At 54.5% G+C, this 22,999-nt stretch overlaps 1 protein-coding gene across 4 annotated transcripts in view; it reads right to left on the bottom strand.

Annotated features, from left to right (window-relative positions):
• The window catches only part of EPN2 (epsin 2), a 35,459-nt gene extending 16,981 nt beyond the window's left edge, over positions 1–18,478 (bottom strand). For 2 of the 4 annotated variants that reach the window (XM_058676336.1, XM_004599636.4), the window contains exons 1-3: positions 18,377–18,478; positions 16,252–17,019; positions 14,320–14,490 (exon numbers count right to left, since the gene is read on the bottom strand). In XM_058676336.1, the coding sequence (XP_058532319.1) occupies positions 14,320–14,490; positions 16,252–16,846 (766 nt within the window). In that variant the 5' untranslated portion in view covers positions 16,847–17,019; positions 18,377–18,478. The remainder of the gene's footprint in view (positions 1–14,319; positions 14,491–16,251; positions 17,020–18,376) is intronic. The other 2 variants (XM_058676338.1, XM_004599638.4) reach the window with 2 other exon arrangements.
• Between the last annotated feature and the right edge of the window lie 4,521 nt (positions 18,479–22,999).

The following is a 22,999-nucleotide window of genomic DNA, read 5'->3' on the forward strand; positions in this document are numbered from 1 at the left end:
GATCAGACGGCTCACGTCTGGGCTTTTCCGTGCTGAAGGGCACACATCAGACACACTGCTTACCACCAAGTGAGAATCCCAGGTTATAGACTATAGCAGGAGGCTCCACTGCACACTCCCACGCTACCCGCCCAGCGCCTGCAGGCCCGGTGCAGCCAGGCCAGGGAGCAGTGCCCAGCTCTCCACAGGCCAGGCTGGGGAACCAAGGCCTCCCTAGCCCCTGAGTGTTTCAGTGAGTCTGCGAGGCTTCAAATGCAAATGTGCACTCTCCCGGATGTTGCTGACACAGCGCACAGCCAGCACGTGCGGAAACGACTCACCACATCAGAGTGGAAATGACACAGAGGGTATCCCTCAGTGCTGCGGTTTGTGCAGGCGGATGCACAGCTCTCAGTTCCGCAGGTGGCGGCATTCACTGCCACAGCCCCGGCGGTGAGCCAGGCCGTGTGCCACAGGGACGTGCAAATCTCGGTGTGAGCGTCTCAGCCTCACAAAGGGCCTCTGTGCCAGGCACAGGACAGGGAACATAGCTGCCGTTGTGAGCCAGGCCTGAATGGACCTGAGCCTTGCTGGGCCCTGCTCCGAGGATGTGAGGATGCATGGACCCAGGGCCCCGAGGACATGCCATCACCCCTCAGCGCCGTGACACTTCCTCTCCCAGCACCGCTCTGGGGGGAAGGGAGTGGGCACAGGACTCACTGATGGGGCAGCAGATGCACCAGAGGCTTCCCCTTCTGTGAACACCCCACCTACAAGAGCTCCGAGTCCCCACTCACAGGCCGAGGAGAACCACCACGGTCGGGCCTCAGTTCCTCCCCTTTGGCGTCTATGACTGACCATCAGAATGCAGTTACAGCAGAGCTGGGAGCTCCCGCTAGCTCCGACACTGTCTCCCCAACTGTCACCCTGCCGGCCCGGAACCCCCAGGCAGGGCCGGGGGGCCTGCACTGTGTGTGTCTAAAGCAATGGCAGAAATGCTTTGTAATGAAGATGCATCAGCTGGCTGCATTCAGGCAATTCTGAAAGCAGAACACAAGGTAGTGAGTTAGAAACAGGAAATCACTTCTTACTAGCAATGCTTTGCAATTTTCCTAGAAAGTAGGGAAGCGGCATCTGCTGGTTACATGGTACCAATCAGAGGAATGAAGACGAGAGCCTCACAAGATGTCAGACGAGGAGGGGAAAAACATGTCGCCGTGTGTGCCCAGCCTGGGCTCACTGACAGCTTGGCAAGAATGCTGTGTTCGAGCTCCAGGGGCCGGAGCAAAACCCAGCTGGGTTTCAGCACTACTGCTACTGCCCATGCCCTGGACACACCACTTGGGGGTGAGGTGGTGGGAAAGTGCTGAGTGCACCAATGCTGTCCCCACGCTTGAACAACAGTGGGCCCACTCAGCACAGCAGACCCCTGGGAGAGGGTGACCAAGGCATGTGACACCACGTGGTACCCCTTCTCCACTGGGGCCCACAAAGCAGAAAACCCCCCTTCCCGAGTCTCCACGGGCACAGGGTCAGGCCCTCTGTCCAGTGACCCCTCCTCCTCACCAGCAAAGCTCCATCCTCAATACTAAATGTCAGGGTGGTGCCTGAGGCAACATCTTCCTGTGGCTTCCCAAGGACACCCCAGCAGATGTCCTCAGCAGGGTCCTCTGCCTCCTCGCAGGGAGCAGCCAACCACCAGAAAACAAGCTCACACCATCTCAGGCAGCATTCAAAATGAACGGTAGCAAAGCCAAACAGGTTTCAAAATGAGGAGTGCATTAAGTCCGACACAGCCACATTGCAGCTGGTCTCCAGGAAAGGTGGCTCTGCAACAAGCGGACAGGCTGCCGCAACTGCAGCCTAGCTCTCAGCAAAATGCTGACATGAATGGGAGCCAGACTGCAGAAGGACACTCAGTTCCCAGAACAGGCCGAGTGCAGCAGGAGGCTCAGATGCACAGAGCCAGGCCGGGACACTCTGGGGACCCAGGGCCAGCCTCCTTGGTCTAACAGGGCTCTGAGGAAAGGGGTCACACAGAGGATGGGGACAGGGTGATCAGGTGCAGCACTGGGCCCTGGAGTGCTGCTCCTGCTCACAACAGAACAGCAGCAGGGGGCTCTCAGGACAACCCTGGCTGGACAGAAGGAGGGCACTGGCAATCACTGGTTCTCACACAGGAGGAGACACGTCCCGCAGCCAGGCGTGGGATGTGGCAATGCCCGGTACCTATGTTTAGTACGTGAGCACAGGAGGAAGTGAGGACCACGCCTCTCATTCCTCACTGCTCCCCCGACAGGAAGCAGCTGCTGATGGCTGTCCCTGTGTTCCACCCAGCCAAGTTCCCCACTGCACGCTCAGCTTCCTGACACTGCCCCACAGGGAGGGAATCCGGGGAGCTGTGCTTCCTACCTGCGCTGGTCCCCACGCTGTCCACCCCAAGTCACAGGTCCTCAAGGGTTGCATTCCCTGTGGCGGCAGACCACCACACAGACAGCATGTTCAACAGAGTCCAGCATGTGACAGGTGTACAATGCTCACTCTCAGTGAACCCACCACCACACTGAGAGACCAGGACTGGGGCTTAAAGGGATAGTAACATGTTCACACCTCAGCCAGGAAGAGGTACCACTGGGCCCTCAGGACGTGCCCTTAGTCATTAGCCCTTCTCACAGAGGAAGCAAAAGCCCAGAGGATAATGTGGCTGGCTGGTAACAGACTCAGCACTCCAGCCAAGACCTAGGACCTAGATCACCAGCTTTGGGCTGTTTCACTACCAGGCCCGAGGAAGGCCTGTTCTCAGGGGCTGCTCCTCCTGCGAGGACAGCCCACAGACAAGCAACACCTCCGGGGAAGAGGCAATAGCAGCTGAAGGAACCTGCCCTTCCTGCTCCCTGCAGGACCTGAGGGGAGGGCACCCAAGAGCACGAGACAGGAGGGCTCTGGGTGCTCAGGGTCTTAGGAGGGGCTTTGGAGTGTCTAAGCAGAGCAGTGCTGGGGACTTGGACTTGGGCCTGGACGGCAGCTGGCAGTAGTGGACAGACTCTGGTGCACTTGACAGAGGCTCTGTCCCAAAAGCCATGTTCCTGAACACCGAGGGTCCTGGCCAGCCCTGCTCACATCTGGTCCTGTGAGCAGGGTAGCGTGTGTGGGTATGGATATGTGTGTGTGTGTGTGCACGCATGCTGTCGCAAGGGACACTTCTGGCAGCTCCTTTGAACATGACCTGTCACGTGAACATGAATGCATGCTGCAGTGGAGGTGGGCCTTCAAGTAGCCATGACAGTTCTCCAGGGCTTGCCACCCACCAGCAGAAAAGGAGGGGAAGGAAGCCTCCTCCCTGCAGGCCTCAGCAAACTCACACCCAGGCTGGTTGGGAGCCACTGCCGCAGTGTTAGGCTGCCTGGGGTGGAGCGCGTCTGTAGCTGACCCAAGCCTCAGCCAGCACACACGTCAGGGCCCTCCCACTGTGCCCCACGCTGCCAAGGGTTACTCCTGGCATGCAAGGAATGGAGCTGCTTCTGCTGTCTGGCTCCAGTACCATGGCTTCCCAGCTGCCTGGGCCCTGGTCAGCCCTCCATCTTCCTCAGACACCTGCCACACAGCACACTAGGCCGCCTTGAGTCTCTGCCTGCCTATCCTGCCTTGCTCACCCACCCATGTCATTGCCAAGGCCATCTCCCCAGGTACCTGCCCTGCTGTGCCACCAGACACAGCTGGGCAGACCTCCACAGGGCAGGCGGTTTTGCAGTTTTATTTAGCACTGGTTCCAGGCACTTTTGTCTTCCCATGGAGCCACTGCACATTCTGCACTACACACCAGCTGAGAGCAGCCACATCCCCTTACCTGTTGCATGCTACAGGGAAACAGAGGCTGGATCAGCCGGTGTGGGTCAGGACAAGAGCAGGTGTCCAGGCATTTAACAGCTCACATGCAAGAGGAGTCTCTGGTTCAACTAGTCACAGCTCTGGCTTCCCCTGCCCCCCCACCGTCCCAGGTCCTGCAGCCTCAGTTACTAGACAGACAAGAAGGCTGAAAAGTGGGGAGAAGGCAGGCAGGGCCTGAAAGGCATCCTCCATCTGCCTGCAGGATTCAAACCTCTCTTAGTCTGAAATGAAAAAGCCAGTTTGTGCATTCATTTTGGGGCTGCAGACTAGACCCTCCCCACCACAGGAGCACCTGTCGGGAAGCGGGGCAGGCAGGGCTCTTCTCCCCCTCCGGTGCCCAGTGCCTGCCATGTCTGTGCACAGTGATATCACGAAGCCACAGCCTGCCCCTCCTTGGGCGGAGCTGGAATACAGGCCTCATCCTGCAGGGCCACTGTGAGTATGGCTCAGCCAGCCCCAGCCGGAGCTGCTCCCAGGAATGAGGTGCCCAAGGAGGGGAGTGAACACCAACACCCAAACCTATAAGCAGGCCCCACATGAGGTGGGAACCTTCACCAAGACAAAAATTATCTCTTCTCAAATTTAGTCATGAACTGGAAATCAAAGAACTTAAATGCCCATGCCAGCATCTTAGAATAATACTTGTAAAAAAAAAAAACAGACATTTTAAAAAATGTGCCCCCCAAATAGTAATTTCCATGTAACAATCCTTAAAAAAAGATCTATTGCCCCCACCATGGGCTTGGGACCTAGCAGCCAAGCATCTCTGCCCAATGCTGGGCACAGTCTGCCTGGAAAGCAGTCAATGCCTCTAAGACAGAATGATGTTCATTTACTTTTCCCATTAATCTCACTTGTGGGAACGCTAAAAAAATAATCCAACATAGCACACACACACACACACCCAAAACAAAAACAAAAACAAAAATAAAAAAAACCTTTATGCATGTTTACCAGAGCACAACAACAACTCTGGTCTTAAGGAGGACAGAGAAGGGTTTACATGCAAAGCACAGACGTAAGCACACGTAATGCACATGTGGTAGCCCAGGGGAGAAGTACCACAGTCTTCCCATTGTACACAGTAAAGAGCTTAACCTGCCCACGGTTTGTCCTTTACTGCTAAGTATAGCTATGCAGCAATATGGAAATCATATGGGAAAAAAAAAATTCAACTGGCACAGCAGTCTGATTTATCCTGGGACCCAGGGACCTTGGCATTAAGAGTTCAGCCTGCCCCCTCCTTGTCTGGCCTCACACTGGGACGGAGACCTGCCCAGGGAAGAGCTACAGTATGCCAAGGCTACATGCCGCAGCACCGCCCCACTCACACCCTGGGAGCCACAGTGAATGCCCTACATCTATCTGCCCCTCAAGGTCAAAGTCTCAACCTTCGGCTGTGGGCCCTCAATGATCAGGGCTGGCCTGAAATGCACAAGAGGAACAAAAGAACATTCTGGAGGAAGATGCTTTGACGATGCTTCAGGCAGTCACGAAGGACACACCCTAACAGTGTTCTCTGGCTCCTTTCACAGTCACAGAACCCTGTGGAGACCTGTGGTTCAGACCTATCAGCACAGTGACCTTCTGGGGACAAGGGCCTTGTCCTGACCTTCAGCTATGACCATGACAAACTGCACAGCCTGGAGCTTCTGACAGCTCAAGGTCACCATCCAAGAGACGTCACTCTGACAGTGCTGGGCCAATCTCTGCAACTAGAGGACATGACTGACAGTTTGAGGTCAGACCAGGGATGAGGCAGGCGACTCCACACATGGGTGCATTAGGGGCTCTTCTTGCTCAGCATCTGCACGAGACACGCCCGACACACGAGGTGTTAGACGTCATCTGGAGACGCCTTGAAGCACATGGTGGCAAGTGTGTGGGCGACATGCAGACATCACGCCCCCTCAGACAGGGATCTTGAGCATCCAGGAGAGGAGTGTCCTGGAGCCAATCCCCGAGGATGCCCAGGGAAGTTAAACGCCGATGGGCTGGGTCAAACTGCAGAAAACGCTTGGGCTGTAAAGTCACAGGCCAGCAGGCAGGGACACCGTCACAGAGAGTACCAGCATGCCGAGGAGGAGATACCTCAACAGGTACACAGCTGCTGCTTCTCTGGAGCAACATCCCATGATGCTCTGCGCTGCAAGTTAAAAACTCGCACGAATGGACACACATTTTTGTGGAGAGGCCAGTCACCTAGTGCCCTCTGAGCTGGCAGCAGGAGGGTGCTAAATTTAATCTGCAACCTCAACTTGCAGCATCACCCAGACAGGGAGAGAGAAGGACTGCCCCCAGTCTGACTGGCAATCAGTCTCGCAGCTCTGCAGCCAGGGCTGCTGAGCATCCAGGGCATGTCCCAGGACTTCCAATGGGACAGGTACAGCCCAAACTCAAGACACTGCAAGCTCCTGGGGCAGCCAGCATGTGAGTTGGGGGCTTATGGAACAAAGGAAAGGTGACTGGCCATAGGAGACAACAGCACCTTATTACTAAGCAAATACTACTGGCTGAACTTCAGCCTGAGCCTATGAGAAGCCATGGAAACACACCAAACATGTCTGTATTTCAAAGCCCTCAGAATGTACTCTTCAAACCCCAGTGGCCCGTGCCTGAGGCAGGAAATGATCAGGTCCCATGAAAATAGCACTGCAGAAATGCACAGAGGCACAAAGCAAGATGCTGACACTCCTCCCTCAGAAGCAGCCATGCAGGCTGGCTGCTGGGGTACCGGGGGAGGCCCGGACCAAGGGGCTGCTCTGACCGTTTCAGCAAGAACAGGATCATTTCAGATCATGCAGTGTACTCACAACACAGAACAGGGTAGAGAGACTAGATCTGGTACGGTTCATTTCCCTAAGTTAAGACAAATGGACCTCGACGCCTTCTCTACTGTTTATTCACACAATTTTTAAAAGACCCTTTTGAGGTTAGCTGTTTGAAGCTAGACAGTTTATTGAGCATCCCACTGTTAGCAGGTGTGTAACTTTGCTCTCCAACCCAACTCAAATGTTGCCCTGTGCTTACTGAGAGTTTACAGAAAATACTCTGGGGTCCACATGGTGGCAAACAAGCCTAAGTGGCAGAATACAGTGCCAGCACTGCATATGGGTACCAGACCGGTTCTAGTCTGGGCTGCTCTACTTCCCATCCAGCTCTCTGCTTGTGGTCTGGGAAAGCAGTCGAGAACGGCCCAAAGCTTTGGGACCCTGCACCCATGTGGGAGACTCAGAAGGAGCTCTTGGCTTCAGACTGGCTCAGCTCTGGCTGTTGTGACCATTTGGAAAATGAACCAGAGGCTAGAACACTTACTCTCCTCTCTCTGTAAATCTTCCAAATAAAAAATTAAATCTTTAAACAAAACAGTATTTGTTCCTTTATTAAATACCATAATATAAAAAAAAGTTACATGAAATGGACCATATACTCTTCATAGAGAAGTAAATTTTATGGGGCCCAGCATGGTAGCCTAGTGGCTAAAGTCCTTGCCTTGCACATGCTAGGATCCCATATGGGTGCTGGTTCATGTCCCAGCTGCTCCACTTCCCATCCAGCTCCCTGCTTGTGGCCTGGGAAGGCAGCAGAGGACAGCCCAAAGCCTTGGGACCCTGCACCTGTGTGGGAGACTCGGAAGCAACTCCTGGCTTTGGATTGGCTCAGCTCCAGCCGTTGCGGCCACTTTGGGAGTGAATCAGTAGAAGGAAGATCTTCCTCTATGTCTCTGCTTTTCTCTGTAATCTGCCTTTCCAGTAAAAATACATAAATCCTAAAATAAATTTTTACCAGCAGATGGGTGATTGGCTGATCCACTTCCCAAATGCTTACAACAACTAGTCAGGCCTGGCCAGAGCCAGCAGTCTGGAACTTAATAGAGGTCTCCCGTGTGGATGACAAGGTTCCAAGTACTTGAAGCCATCATCGTCTCCCTCCAAAGTGTGCACGGCAGGAAGCACAATCAGGAGCTGAGGAGCCAGGACTCACACTACATACACTGACGTGAGCTATGGGTGTCCCAAACACTGATCTCTTAACAGCAAGTGCCCGTTTAAAAAATTCTTGATCTCAAAAGATAGGGAATACAATGCTAAATCATAGTAAGTGTACACTATATTTGCCTATATTTGAGAGCAAATTAAAAATGAATTTCCCCAAAACTCCGCTTCCAATTCTGTCTTCATCACTTAGAGTCTGAGGAGTGACTCCGTTTCAGCTTCCTCACTGACCACACCTCCTACCCAACTACCTCCATGTCCCACACTGAAACCCCACTTCAGCCTCAGGCTCTTACAGCAAGGATGAATATCTCTCAGTTGTGCCCCCAGAAAGGCCCCTGTGGGACTGCCGCTCTGAGGGTGTAGTCCGTGTCCTGGTGGGCTCCAGTGATGCTGTTCCCCCCTCCAAGAGATGCGCTCTCTTCAGAGCAGGCCAGTGCCACCAGCCCTCCCCGCCTCGGCCACCAGGACTGACTGCATGGACTCAAGGAACACACTCATATCCCAAAGTAATGTGTCACCCGATTCCCACTGCCCACCAAGACTCCTGGTCTGACACCAAGGTCAGGTAGCAGGCCTCGAGGGCTAGGGCAGTCCTGACCCCCGGAAATACCTGGCTAGTGGCTGCCAACTGCTTCTCATCCCCAAGTTCCCTGATGGTGCCACTCTGACCTTAGCACTCTGTGCACCCCCACCTCCCACCTCTCAGGGCATCTCCACTCACCTAGGGACACTTCTGGAGCAAATGCTCTGCTTGTGTTTGGGTTTGTTTTGTTCACATGTGAGAGTCAAAGAGAGCGCTCTGATCCGCTAGTTCACTCCCCAGTGCACATAACGGCTAGGGCCAGGTCCAGGGCAACAGGCAGCAGCTAGGTCTCACACATGGAGTGCTAGAAACCCCATTATTTCAGCCAGCACTGGCTGGAGGCTGCAGCCGGGAGCCAATCAGGCACCAAAGCCAGGCACTCTGATCTGAAGACACAGCCGTACTGACTACTAGGTTTTCAACACCCACGCCTTGCATTTTCTTTTCTGAACAATTTCCCACATCCTCGGGTTATCAAAATTAGGTCTGTGGAGGACTCCTTTTCTCTGGTGCCTAGTTCTTCTTCTTAATACTTACTTAAACATATTTGAAAGAGATGGGAAGACACAAAGAGAAATCTTTCATCTGTGGGTTCACTCTCCAGATAGCCACAACAATTAGAACTGAGCCAGGAGCTTCATTTGGTCTCCCACATGGTTGGCAGTAGCCCAAACACTTGGGCCGTCTTCCACTGCTTTTCCCTGGCAGCTAGACTGGAAACAGAGCAGTCACTACTTGAACTGGCGCCCAAACAGGATGCTGGCATTTCGGATGGCGGTTTTACGTGCTACACCACAATGGCAGCCCCCTAATTAAAACATTTCTTATGTGCACATGTCCATGTGTCTCGTCCTTGACCTTGGCTCTGCCTTGTTTTCTCACCCTGATGTTCCTCTTGCCCTCCTTCCTTCTGGTATCTGTTTAATCCGATGGTGCTGGAATCCTCTTGAGTGAAGCAAGACCAAGTGTACTAAACGGGCATGGCCTCCAGTGACCACAAGGTAAATCACGGCTGGGGCTGGCGGAAGGCACAGGCAAACAAACTCAAAGTGCCAGGGGCCTAGGCAACGTCTGACAGTGCCCTCAGCACAGATGTGACCTAGTACCACAGCCAGCCACTCTGCGCTGGACGACAGCACAAGCCCTCCTTGGGCCAAGGAGCTGCCAAGACATGAGGAGCCATCAGAGGAGACCTGGCTGAAGTCCACTCACGGCCAAGTCCACCACTGGGACTTCATGTAGGATTCACCTGAATGAATCAATGGGCAATGAAGGTTCTTTGTCCTTTAAGATAAGTAATGCTGGGGTAGGCAGCAGGCACTGTGGTGCAGTAGGCAACAGCACCTCAAGGCACACACGAGTGCTGGTTGAGTCATATCTAGCCTACACTCCTGGTCCAGCTTCCCGCCAACATTGCTGTGAGGCAGAGATGGTGGGCCAAGTACCTGGGTTCCCACCACTTAAGTGGAAGACACGGATCTCAAGTTCCTGACTCCTGGCTTTGGCCAGGCCTAGTCCTGTTGTGCGCGTTTGGAGAAAACCAGTGGCTCTCTGGCATTCTGCTTTTTCAATTATATAAGTAGAAGAGTCACAGATTGAAAAAGTAAACAAGAAAACAAACAAGTCAATCAATCTACAACTCTGGCAGCTTAACTCCCACTCAGAAATTCAAGGCACCAGGTGCCCTGGGACTTGTTCATGGTTTGTCAGAGACTGGGATTCAGGGAGCTGTGCAAGGGGTGCCAAGAAGGCTAAGCCGGGTCTTGCTGCCCTCCTCACCAGCCCTGGACAGAAGACACCCCAGCACAAGAGACAGGGAGGGAGACGTGGCCTCAAGCCTCCACAGTCAGGGCCAGCAGCTGTGCTCTCTTCCCTAGTCTCGATTTAGTGGGAATGATTCTCACATCACCTGCCTCCCCCTTCTCCAAGGACGATTTACTGATTCATACACTATTTATTGAAAGCACAGAAATAAGAAACAGAGGGAGAAGATGAAAGTGAGAGAGAGGGCGAGAGCACGCACACTTTCATCTTCTGGTCACTTTCTAACTGGCCACAAAAGCCATGATTAGGCCCAACAGAAGCTAGGGGAGAGGAGGCCCATCTGGGTATGCCACCTGAGTGGCAGAGGCCAAGTACTTAGGCCATTACCTGCTCCCCAGACACACTAGCAGGAAGCTAAATCAGAAGTAGAGCTGGCAGGACTGATGCTCCAAACTGGAGTGCTGGAGAGCAGGTGGCTCAACCTGCTGCCTTTGATGCTGGTTCCTGCCACCTCAAGAACTTCTGCGATGAGGACAGCACTGTGGCCTACCACGTAAAGCTGCTGGCACATGTACCACCAGTACCCCACATGAGTGTCAGTTACCAAGCTGCTCCTCTTCCAAACCAGTTCCCTACCATAGCCTGGGAAAGCAGTGGAAGATGGCCCAAGTGCTTGTGCCCCTGCTACCATGTGGGAGACCTGGAAGTAGTTCTAGGCCCCTGGATTTGGCTTGGTCCATTCCTGGCTATTACAGCCATCTGGGCAGAGATCCAATGAATGGAAGATCTCTGTTTCTCCCTTTCTCTCCATAACTCTACTTTCCGAATACATACATACATACAGCTTTAAAACAAACAAAACGGAACTTCCACAATTTCTCCCTGTCTGCTGAATGTCATGATCTGTCCTGCTCAGAGAGAGGGAAGAGCCCTGAGCAAGGTAACAGGTAGACCGTTTATACCTGGGTGCACGTCCCCACTGGCTGTGCCATCATATGGGATCTCATGCAAATCTGAGAGGCCTGCTCTGAGAGGGCTGTGCACCTTCTGTAGCTGACAGACACAGTCCCACAGATTCACCACGTGCTCAGATTCTGGGAGGGCCACCAACACAGTAAGTCATGGCTTCAAGCCTTGATCAGGGAGGACAGCGGCTGTGCAAGCCAGGACAGAGGCCTGTTCAGGCACCAGTAACTAGCAAGCAGAATCTCTGGCCTGGACTTCTCTCCCTAACTTGTGACCCTTGGAATTTCCTAGCATCTCCACTGTCCACTGTGTGGACAATCTGCCTCTCACACACGCAAACCTGCTGACCCTCAGCTGTCCTAACTAATGTATAGCCCAGTCATAGACTGTTCCTGCCACCACTGTCCACCCCCTCCAAGCAAGGTTCCTGGTCCTGCTTTAATAAAAACGCAAAGCTCAGCCACGTCCAGAGCTCTGGGGCACGTCTAGCTGGAGGCTCCAATCTCTCCCACTGAAGTGGTGCAGCGACTGCCCTAATTCCTTCCCGGCCAGAGGGGTCCTGTGAATCTTCCCAATTCTCAGATCCCTTCCCAGAGCAAACACAGTCCCCCAGTCTCATAGCAGAAAGGCTTGTAAGGCCCCATGCTCACCCACTCCTCCAGGTCCTCTGTCCTCTCCACCCTGACCCCACCTGCCACCTCCCTCACTCGTAGCAGCCTCACTGCTGAGTCTCAAATCCCGGCTGGCTTCCACCTCTGGCCCTCTGCACTCTGCCCTCTCTGCCCAGAAGGTGCTTCCAGACTTCCAGGCAGCTTGCCCTGCCTCCTCTTTCAAGCTTTGCATATTTAATATTGTAAACCAGCCCTGTGCTTCCCATAAAACCACTTGGCCAGTTATTTTGTTGTGCTGTTCCCAGAGTCCTCCCCACCTAGCAGGCTGTGTAATTTATTTACATTGCATTTTTCCTCCCATTAGTTCCTGATCTACACAGGGCATGGGGTCTGATCTGCATTTAGCACAGTGCCTGGCCTGTCACTCAACATAGTGACTGCTATGCTACAGGGGCTGTGGGAACCCAGAACACAGATGGGACGACAGGCTGCAGAGGGGAGGTCAGAGGGATGCCCTCAGGCAGACACCTGACTCTACCTGCGGGGACATAAGGTTAACATAGCCTGAGAAGTGGGACACAGAGCTGGCAGAGTGTGGCTGAGGTCGCCAGGAACAGCTCTGCCTACCCAGGTAAGGCTCTGGGATGGACCTGCAGAGAGCCTGGCATCTAAGGGACACTCTGGACCCCAGGGCTGAGATCCTTTATTCTGATCAGGATGGGGGCAAGGGGGAGACGGGGATGGCAGGCTGACAGCACAGGCACCAGCAAGGAGGCTGGCAGCAAACTGAGGCGCAAGCAAGCCTGATGTCACGAGGCCATGTTCTGAGTGAGCCCCACTGCTGGAGTCCAAGGTGCACCCAGATCCATAAGCATGTACCTAAGCATCTACCTCCTACCACCTGGTGAGGCCCCAAGACAGAACAACAAGAAACAGGGGAAAGGTCCCGCTCCATCAGCCCCCAAAAGCAAAACCCTTCCTGGTCTCCCCATTTCACAGAGGAGAGGCCTGGAAGGCCCCATGCTCACCGTCTACTGAGCGTGTGGCCTGTGATGAGACGATGGGTGTGAGGTGTGGAGAGGCACAAAGTTACAGGATGAAGCTTAACTCCGTGTTAACACTTGTTGGCCAAAAACTCACACAGGAAGTAGTCAAAGAAAACACACACTCATTTTTATCTTTAATTTCTATCCACGCTAAAAGGAAAAATCTGAAGCTTAAATGACTTGTCAGATTGGAGAGGGGGAAGGAGTAGAGAGGAAACTCAGGCCAAGGGGGTGGAGGCAGGCCAGCATGGTGAGGGCACAGATCTGATTTAATAATATACAAATGCCTCAGGGAGGCCAGCTGGACCCCAAGGCTCAGCAGAGCCCTCCCCAGTCCCTCCAGGAGCAGCACCGGAAGGTTGGCACTTCAAGGAGCTCTGTGGAAACCTGCTGGACACAGCCCAAATACAAGGCCAGAGAGATGGGGAGGTGGGGCGCATAGCAGCAGGGCTCCCAGGCAGCCCTTCACTGCATGCTGTGACTGTTCCCATCCCTTACAGCTGTGCAGCACCAGGCTGGGCCGCCTCCTCGGCACTCAAATGTCAGCCTGGAAGCCACCAGAACCCTGTATAAACCGTAAGGGGAAGACAGGAGCATAAAGAAACTAGCCCAGAGCTAAATATAGCAACGGCGCGAATACCCTAGTCAAACAAGCTCCAATATTAATGAGGTATGAATGAGCAGGAACGGTTTCTAGGGCTGAGTAGGGGCTAGCCGCCCTATCAGCGAGTGGCATGCAGCCCTCCAGCCCCTCCTGGCATGAAAGGGCAAGGGCTCAGCCTCCTCCGGAGCTGCAGCCCCACAGGGTCCCAGGGAGACTAGACCGAGGAGGGCATTTTTTGGTCAGTGACAGCCAATAGCAAAAATCTGTTCCCAGTTGAATCTGTGAGAGCTGGAGGCTCTGACCAGGCTACATTATCCAAAAAGGAGCTGCATTTTCAGTCACCCATTCAATTAGGAACCTTCAAACACGTGCCCTCGCGCTGACAGCACAGCCAACTCTCTTGTTCACCATGGAAATGAGGACTTCAGGAAAGACAAAAGTGAATCGGGAAACAAAAACCACCCCATTTTTTGCTCAGCATGGCATCCAGGAGTGTGTTAAGGGTGATGGCTTCCAGTGCCTGTCCACTGAGGATCCTGCATTTGCTCAGCATTGTGAGGTCTGAATCACGCATTTCCACGTCCACAAACCTAGTGGTATGATGCACCAGCATGGGGGGTGGGGGCCTGTGGGGAGCAGCGCCCCCTCCCATGTGTCAGAGCTGGGGGTGCCTGCACCTCGCCAGCAGAGCGTGAACAGCTGACCCGCGATGCTGTGTGGTAGCATCGCCTGGCCGTGGGTATCTCAGGGAAAGAGGATACCAGGCCCAGCAGGAGGCAGGGAGAGAGTTGGCTGTGCTGGCACAGCAAGCAGCGAGCACCCCCCACCAGCAAGCTGCCCCATATATTCTAGGAAGGAAGAAAGCAAACCGCCGTCCCACCTCGGGCTGCGCGGTCACAAGTGAGGCAGGGCTGGGACCAGTCGCCACTTGGGCGGGAGGCCAGCCCCAGGTGCGGCAGGAAAGGGTGGCGCTGGCTCAGCAGCTGCAGCTCCTCGCTCTGACCCAGCGGGGCCCCTGTGCGGTGCTGGGGGCACAGCGAGGCCTCGGGTGCTGTTGGGCAGGGACACACACACATACACACACAGAGAGAGACACGCCATTAGAGGGTGTGCAGCGGCCCTGCGAGGATACAGGCTGAGCTGCGGAGCCTGCTGGCCACACTCTGACCCTGGACATGCAGTACAGGCTCAAGGGCCAAGGGAAGCAGAAAAAGAAAATCCGAGCTGTGGCTGCAGCTCATCACTCGGCCCAGCGGAAGCCTGGGGGCCCTGTGCCTGGAGGGAGGACTAACAAGCAGGCTCCTGTGCCAGCACCCACACCCGGAAGCGCCCCACCATCCTGCATGAGACAGGACATTTCCACTCCTAGATGCTTGGGAATAAAAATGTGACAAGAGCAGAGCTGCTGCCCTCGCTGGACATCACAACAACTCCACCCTTGAGGCACAGGCCAGAGTTAGTCTCTCTGGAAGTGGTCAAGATGGCCCTGGGCAGAAAGAAAACAGTCTCCCTAGTTTCCGGTGCAACTTAACCCTGAGGGAGACTTCTGGAGATGAGGCTTAAAATTGTTTTCAGCAGTGTCGCGAAGCTCACAGCCTTTGCTTAAGCAAAGGACAACCCAGCAACAGGACAGAAAAACACCAACTTGCTCCTGGCTGACAGTCACTTAGCATTCCTAGATACAGGAAGTCTGACCGGGTGTGCAAACCTCCCAGCTGACACAGCTCTCAAAACGCTGGTGGTGATGGTAGAGTCAAACTGAAACCTGCCAAACTAGGAAACATAAGTGCTCTGCTAACACAACCACTGGCCACGCCAGGCTCAGCAGGGGCTTGCCAAACTACAAACAACTTCCTTTCAAAAACAGAAAAAGAGGGTCCAGTTCTGCTGACAAGGCGTCCCTGCATCCAAAAAGGGACCAAGTCTGGGATCTGCACTTGGGTTTCTGCAGCACAAGACTCGATTTCTGCATCCCCCATTCCACGCAGCCTCCTGAGGCTCCACCCGGCCACACAACACCATTTCTGGGACCCTTCCAGGTGGACCCACAGAACACCAAAGATGGCTCAAAAGATGGTGCGTGGAGACTGGCATCTTATGCCCAGATCTCCACTTCTGCTCCCCGGAACTGCTTCTGAATGTTGGGCAAAGACCCAAAGTAATCCAACATGCAAAACCAGAGCAGACCAGCCTCACCCAGCCATGCAACCGAATCCCCAAGAATCCTCACGTGCTCATTAGAACAGCAGGCCCCACTGGCGCTAACAATGCGTACAGGTCTTTTTTGCATTCTCACTCTTTAAAAACTGAGACAGACACCCGATCTCTCCCCTCTGTGACGCTCAAGTAGAATAATGCACTGAGCTGCCCTAGAGACCTGCAGCTCAGTCACCAGCAAAACATTTAATACCAGATTAAAGCAGCAAGATTATCAAGAGAGAGCATTTGTTTCCTCCTGGCTGCCCGGGGACAGCCAGCTCCCCATTGTCTGTGCGGCAGGACAATCCCTCCACTGCCAGACCTTCCCTGAGGCGGAAGCAGGCAACACCTGCCAGGGCCCACCTTCTGTGAGGCCTCATGGAGCCAGCGGCTGGCCCTGGTCAGACACACAGATTGAGAGCCCTGAATCACAGCAGCCAAGGGACAGCAGGCCCTGGAAAGCCCTTCTGTACCTGTAACTCAATCCAGATCCAAAACACAGCTGAACCTCCGTGGCACCCCCCGCCCCGGGGCACCCGCCCTACCTGTCGCCCTGCCGTATCTTCCCACAGCACTTGAGCAGGCAAGGGCTGGGAACAGTGGGGTTACTCACAGCCATGATAGGAGGCCGGCGAGCCCCCGGCTTTGCCATATTCCTGCTCTGAGTAGCTGGTGGACAGGTTGGGCTGGCTGGAGCCACGGCCAAAGGTGATCTGGTTACTGCCCATGCCAGTGGCCACCTGAGCCATGCGCTCTTTGGTTTTGAGGGCCTGGGCCCTCTCCGCCTTTAGCCGCTCCTCATCCTTGAGGAGGGCCACCAGCTGTTTTGACTTCTCCCGCACGTTGACGCCCTGGTCCTTGCCATCACGGTCGGCGTACTGGAAGTCCTTGAGGGTCTGGATGGCAAAGATGTTCTCGCGGCACTGCTGGGCCACCCGCTCGGAGCCCGTCTTAATGAGGTAATCCAGCAGCGTCAGTGCCTTGTACACGTGCCGCCAGTTCTTGCCATGGTCGTTAAGTCGCTTCCACACCATGCTCATGATCTCCGAGAAGGCCACCACGTTGTAGGTAAGGTCCGCGATCTCGGTCATCAGAGAACTGGACGGGCCCCACGGGTCATTGGAGGTGGCTTCCCGGACTTTGATCTCAGCCTCGGAGTAATTGTTCACAATGTTTTTCATCTGCCGTCTAATGGATGAGGTCGTCATTTTTGCTTTCTTTGTTGCCAAGTCAGAGGCCCTTCACAAAGAGATGCTTTCCTGGCCTCCGCCAGAAGGAAACCTGTGAAGGCCAGCTTCCGAAACCAACCTGAGGCAAGACGCCGGCACAATCATTTCCTCCTGTGGAGCCACAGCGGATGTGGGAGGCTGGGGGCCAGTGCCTACGGAGGAAGCAGAACATAGCCAAGGGCAGCCGTGAGCCACAGGGCAGGGTCGGGCGGACACAGGTGTGAGCCACCAGCCACAGCCAGGGTCGGGCGGACACAAGTGTGAGCCACCAGCCACAGTCAGGGTCAGGCGGACACGGGTGTGAGCCACGTGTTGGCCACAGGCGTGAGCCACGGGGCAGGGTCGGGCAGACACAGGCATGAGCCACGGGGCAGGGTCGGGCGGACACAGGTGTGAGCCACAGGGCAGGGTCAGGGCAGACACGGGCATGAGCCACAGGGCAGGGTTGGGGCGGACACGGGTGTGAGCCACGGGGCAGGGTCGGGCGGACACAGGTGCGAGCCACGGGGCAGGGTCGGGTGGATACAGGTGTGAGCCACGGGGCAGGGGCAGGGCAGGGTCGGGCAGACACAGGTGTGAGCCACAGGGCAGGGTCGGGCGGACAAAGGTGTGAGCCACAGGGCAGGGTCAGGGCAGACACGGGCATGAGCCACAGGGCAGGGTTGGGCGGACACGGGTGTGAGCCATGGGGCAGGGTCGAGGCAGGGTTGGGCGGACACAGGTGTGAACCACAGGGCAGGGTCAGGCGGACACAGGTGCGAGCCACGGGGCAGGGTCAAGGTGGACACAGGCGTGAGCCACAGGGCAGGGTCGGGCAGACACAGGCGTGAGCCACGGGGCAGGGTTGGGGCGGACACGGGTGTGAGCCACGGGGCAGAGTCGAGGCAGGATTAGGCGGACACAGGTGTGAGCCACAGGGCAGGGTCGGGCGGACACAGGCGTGAGCCACAGGGCAGGGTCGGGCGGACACAGGCGTGAGCCACCAGCCAGAGCCAGGGTCGGGCGGACACATCCCAGCCTCCTGAGGGTAAGTACCCGTCTTTCTTCCCAAACCAGATCATGTCATCAAGCCAGTTAGTAAAGAGTGAGAATGTAAACACCATTAAGCCTTGAGAAGGAAGTGAACGCTACATTCCATGTTCATAAAGAGCTCTTCTGGGGGTGGCAAGAAAGAATCAGGAAGTTGGGGAAATTGATCTTGACCACTTACAATTACACCAGGGTGAGGAGGCCACACCTATCCCACCTGTCTTCACCCCCCAAAAGCCTACCTGCACCTTTAAGATTACTCAGTGCTCCCAGCAGCCTGGCAGCATTCTCCCTCAACAGCACTTCTCTCTGGACCCTCTGTTCCAGGCCTCAGGAGGGTTCCATGGCGAGGCGTAAGACCCGCACCTGGCCAGCCAGCACCTGCTACTTCGGCCCCATGACACAGCCTGAAAATACCTGGCTCTTATCCAAGCCTGGAGCTTTAAACACACCCAATCTGCCTCCACATGGAACACTTACAGAGCTATGGTGAGGTCCACATCTCCAATGAGGGGCTCTGGTGTAGGAGTCTGGCGCCCCCCATTGGTCTTGATCAGATGAAGTACCCAGCACCCAGCACTGGAACAAACACTGTTGAGTGAAAAGTTACAGGTTAGAGAACTGCATCCCTGGGGCTGGTGCAATGTCTCAACAGGCTAATCCTCCACGTGCAAGTGCCTGCGTCCCTTATGGGCACAGGTTCATGTACTGGCTGTTCCACTATCCACCGAGTTCCCTGCTTGCAGCCTGGGAAGGCAGCAGAGGATGGCCCAAAGCCTTGGGACCCGGCACCGCATGGCAGGCCTGGAAGAAGCTCCTGGCTCCTGGCTTTGGATTGGCTCAGCTCCAGCAGTTGCAGCCACTTGAGGAGTGAACCAGCAGATGGGAGTCTTTCTGCCTTTCTTTTCTCTGTAAATGTATTTTCAACAAAAATAAATAAGTATTTTTTAAAGAGAAAAGAAACAGTGTACAAATTCCCAGGAAGAGCAGTCTGGTAGGCAACAAAGAAGGCCTCATGCAAAATACTTATGACAAAAAACTATGTGTGTATTTCAGTAACTACCTGTACCAAAACACATCTACCTTCTAGTTCCATTTTCTATGAATTTCTTGACTCTTACATAAAACCGAGAATCTGAGTCTTGGAAGTTTCCAGGAATGGCCACAGACCAGTGTTGTTGGTGCTGGGGCCGGAGACTATGGTTCCATTGATTCCACTGTCCCCACCAGCCCCACAGCCTGGCTGGTTGCTGGGGACTATGGGCCAGGCTCTGCCTCACCTGACACTTAGCAAAGCCCTCTGGGTAAGGAGTCTTCTTCCCAGGGTGGAGATGAAGTGCCTGGGGCCTAGAGTCCCACAACTGGCTCACCAAGGCTGCCTGCCTGGGAGCTGCACCCTTCTTCCAACCCCAGCCAGAATGAGACCCACCACCTCCACCACCTCCACCACCCCTGGCTCTCCTCCAGGCTGCTTGCCGGACCAACAATAGATGGCCCCACCTTCCTCCTTCAGGGATTAGTAGGCACTTCCACTTCATTCTACCTGGGTTCACTCAGCAGGGATGCCTGACCCTCTCCTCAAAAGAGTGGCCGCAGCTGGGAGTTGCACCCAAGAGGCCTTTGCCACCTCCCTCCAGCTCCTGAAGCAGCATGGATTAAGCCCAAGAAGTGGGCCTGATCTGGGCTCAGATGGCTGAGAGTCCCTTAGGAAAAACGAAAGCTTTCCTAAGAGAGGAACCTTGGCCAGGCCCTGCTGCCTGTGGGTCTGGCCATCTGCTGGAGAAAGATGACCCCCAGCAGGACCCACTCCCTAGGAGGCTGTGAGGCCCAGACAGGACTCCCACAGAAGTACCTAAGGCTTTAGGAGTGGAGCTAGTATATCCGGTGAGCATGGGCTGGCACAAGATGGGATGCTGGCACAAGATAGGATGCTGACCAAGGCAGGGCCTTTCTCTACCAAGCTCAATTTACAAAGACACCTGTTAGTGGATGCTGTGAAACACTTTAGGGAAGGAAAAAGTTGCTACAATACTTGTTACAGTCAGAAGCACTTTAGAAGAACATAGTATGTAGCACAGCTGCCTACTGTTTTCTTAAAGTTTATAGATAAGAATGGCTTTCTGGACTGGTAGCTGATGAGAAGGCAGAGATCTGGCCAGCAAGTCCCCACCAAGATAAAGGACACCAGGGGTGCCCCTGAGGAATTTCTCCAGGCTCATCAAGTCAGGCGGGAGGGGCCCACCCACAGCAGGTGGGGCCCAGAGCAGGAGCCCTACAAAAGGAGGTAAGCCTCCAAGGCCTGGCCCAGTTCACCGTGGCCCTGCTCCTCCCCTTCCTGTCTGCAAGGGGCTCTAAGCACGGAACATCTCCTCCCCCAGCACCCATCTGCCAGGACTCACTCCTTCCAACAAGCCCCAGGCACCCCTGCACACCACCCCATGACACGTCCTATTATTTCCAGAACTGAAATTTTGTTTTATTCTTATTCTTCTAGGGGACAGTTTGCACGCTCCACTTTGCAAACTTTCCTTCTCGATTTGCTAATTTTCTTTCCAGCTTGTTGAGCCTGAACCAACCCCCCCCCACACCCCCCACACACACTCAGTTCCTCACTCAAACCTGAAGAAGTGCAATCAAGACACAAATTATCAACCATCTCTTAAGGAACCCCAGGCCAAATAGATGGCTAAGGGGGAAGACAGGGAGTGTCTTGGTCAAAATGATCAAGAAAAACCAACATGGTTAAACATTTAGACCAAAGACAAGCAAAAACGAAACCAACCAGGAAGCATGCAGACTGATTTTCATAAACAACATCCTGACAAACACCCTAACTTCAGTAACTAGAAATGCCTTTAGGAATTCGGTCCCCCAGTCAGGCATAACTTGGAACTATTTGTAGTCAGAGGGAAAACAGAGCACACAAGTTCACACAGCCCTGTTGCCACCTGAAATGCTTCTCAATGGAGACAGCAAGACGACCGTAAACTTGGGATTTATTATTCAAGGTCAGTAAACCTTTGTGATTGCATTCACCGAGCTGGAATGAGTGGAGCTGGGCAGGCCCACAGATGACAGTCAGGCTGAGGTTCCCATCCTGAGAAAAGCCCATGTTTTCAAACTGCAGTGATGACACAGCCACTGTGAACCACACAGATCTGACAGAATCCCCAGCCCACAGCAGAGAACGTGTGCTTAGTAGGCCTAGGCAAGTTGAATCTGTCAGACCTTTCAAAAATGCTTGGGAGCTGCGCAGCCTTCGTTTCCAGAGCCACAGTTTGCTCAGCACAGGACACATCCCCCAGTCAGTCCTCCAAGCCAGGAAAGACTCCTTAGGCCATCAGCCACAGCTACTGCCACCAGCAGAGTCAATCTGTTGGTTCTGCTGCCACGGAAAGGGCAGTAGGGAGTGGGGAGGGAGGCTGGGCCTCGGGCTGGCTGACAGAGCTCCACAGTCCCAGCCGGTGCCCCGACCCGGACATGCCCCTACCCAGACATGCCGACGATTCAGAGCAGGCCACCTGGAGGTCTCTCTGGATGGGAAGGGAAGCTGGTGGATGCCACCACAGGCCAGGGCTTCTTCGTTTGCCCCAGACTGAAAGGACTCACAAGGAGCTGAGGACTGCACAGGGACCAGACACCTATCATGTGGTCTGCCTCCACACCTGAGAGGAGGACAGGACTGGAAGCCAGGAGTAGCCACACGACAGAGGGCAGGGGCACCTCACTGATGCCCCAGGGCAGCTCAAGGACCAAGGCAGAGACACCACAGCGGGCCTGAGTTGCGCCTGCCCTCCAGCACCATGCCCCCGTCCCTGGAGGGCTGTCTCCTTCCCAGAGGGGCTCGCTACTACCCCAAGAATATGGCACCCCAATCAAAATCTACAGTCATCCATCCACCCTTTGGTGAGATGATTCCTACACAGGCAGGCAAAAAGCTGGGGAAAGAAATTCTGGCACACTCAAAAACACCATCAGCTCTCCACTGTCAGTGGAGACCGGAAAGAGAATGAATGAATAAAACAGTAAACAAAATCAGGCTGGGTGGGAGCGGGGGTGCAAGACAAATTTCCAAGCCAAGGGTGATGTCCCTGGAGGCAGGAAGAATCCCGTAAGAATGTGCTCTGAGTACTTGCTGAACTGGATGGAGAGCTTTCTAAATCTGGCACTCACCATGAGAAGAGACAGAGAAGCTCTGTGGTTTCGGGCAGCTGGGGTGGGGGGAGCGGTTGATATCAAGCTCCACGAGTCTCTGCCGCGTGCCCGGGTGCTGAGCCGAGGCTGGCCACGTGCTAAGATGCTCACCAATCAGCTGAGGCCTCTTACCAACAAGAAGATGCTGCTAGGCAGCGGCTTTTGAGCTGCAAGGGTTGTCTCTCGCCCTCTGCTAAACCTAACAGTCAGAGCTCAATCAACACTGACTGTGGCAATTCAGACCCATAAGTAAGACCTCCATCTCAGGGGTGGGTGGGATGGTGTTAGTGGTGAAGCCAGTCTGGGACACCACCTTCCTACAGGTGGTCCAAGATTTGGCTGCTCCACTTCTGATCCAGCTCCCTGCCGATGCACTTAGGAAAGCAAGGGAAGATGGCCCAAGTGCGTGGACCCCTGCATCATGTAGGAGACCCAGAAGCAGCTCCTGTTTCCTGGCTTCCATTTGGCCCTGTCCTCGCTCTTACAGCCATTAGCGGAGTAAACCAACAGGTAGAAGATCGATCTCTCTCTCTTTCCCAAATAAATAAATTGCTTATTCAAAAAAAGAAGGAAAAAAAAAAAAAAAAGCTCTCCATCTCAGGTGGCAGCTCAAACAATGCATGTCAGGCAGTCCCAGGTCTTTTGTCTCCTACAAGCAGATCACAGTGAGAGCCCAGAAAGGGGATACACTCCCCTTCCCCTCAGGGACACACCAAGCGCGGGCCCCTGACGATAAATATGTATCAGAGGCTCCATCCAGGAAGCTGCCTCACAATGTCCAGAGTAACTGAGGGCCACTTTCTCTGTAACAAGCTGCCCCAGGGCTTCTCAGAATGCTAAAATGATGGCTGCCCACCGCGTGATGGGCATCAACGCAAAGTGTATACATACTCTGCATTCCGGGTGGGA

This window comes from Ochotona princeps, chromosome 17 (genome assembly GCF_030435755.1).
Source record: "Ochotona princeps isolate mOchPri1 chromosome 17, mOchPri1.hap1, whole genome shotgun sequence".
Lineage (NCBI taxonomy): Eukaryota > Metazoa > Chordata > Mammalia > Lagomorpha > Ochotonidae > Ochotona > Ochotona princeps.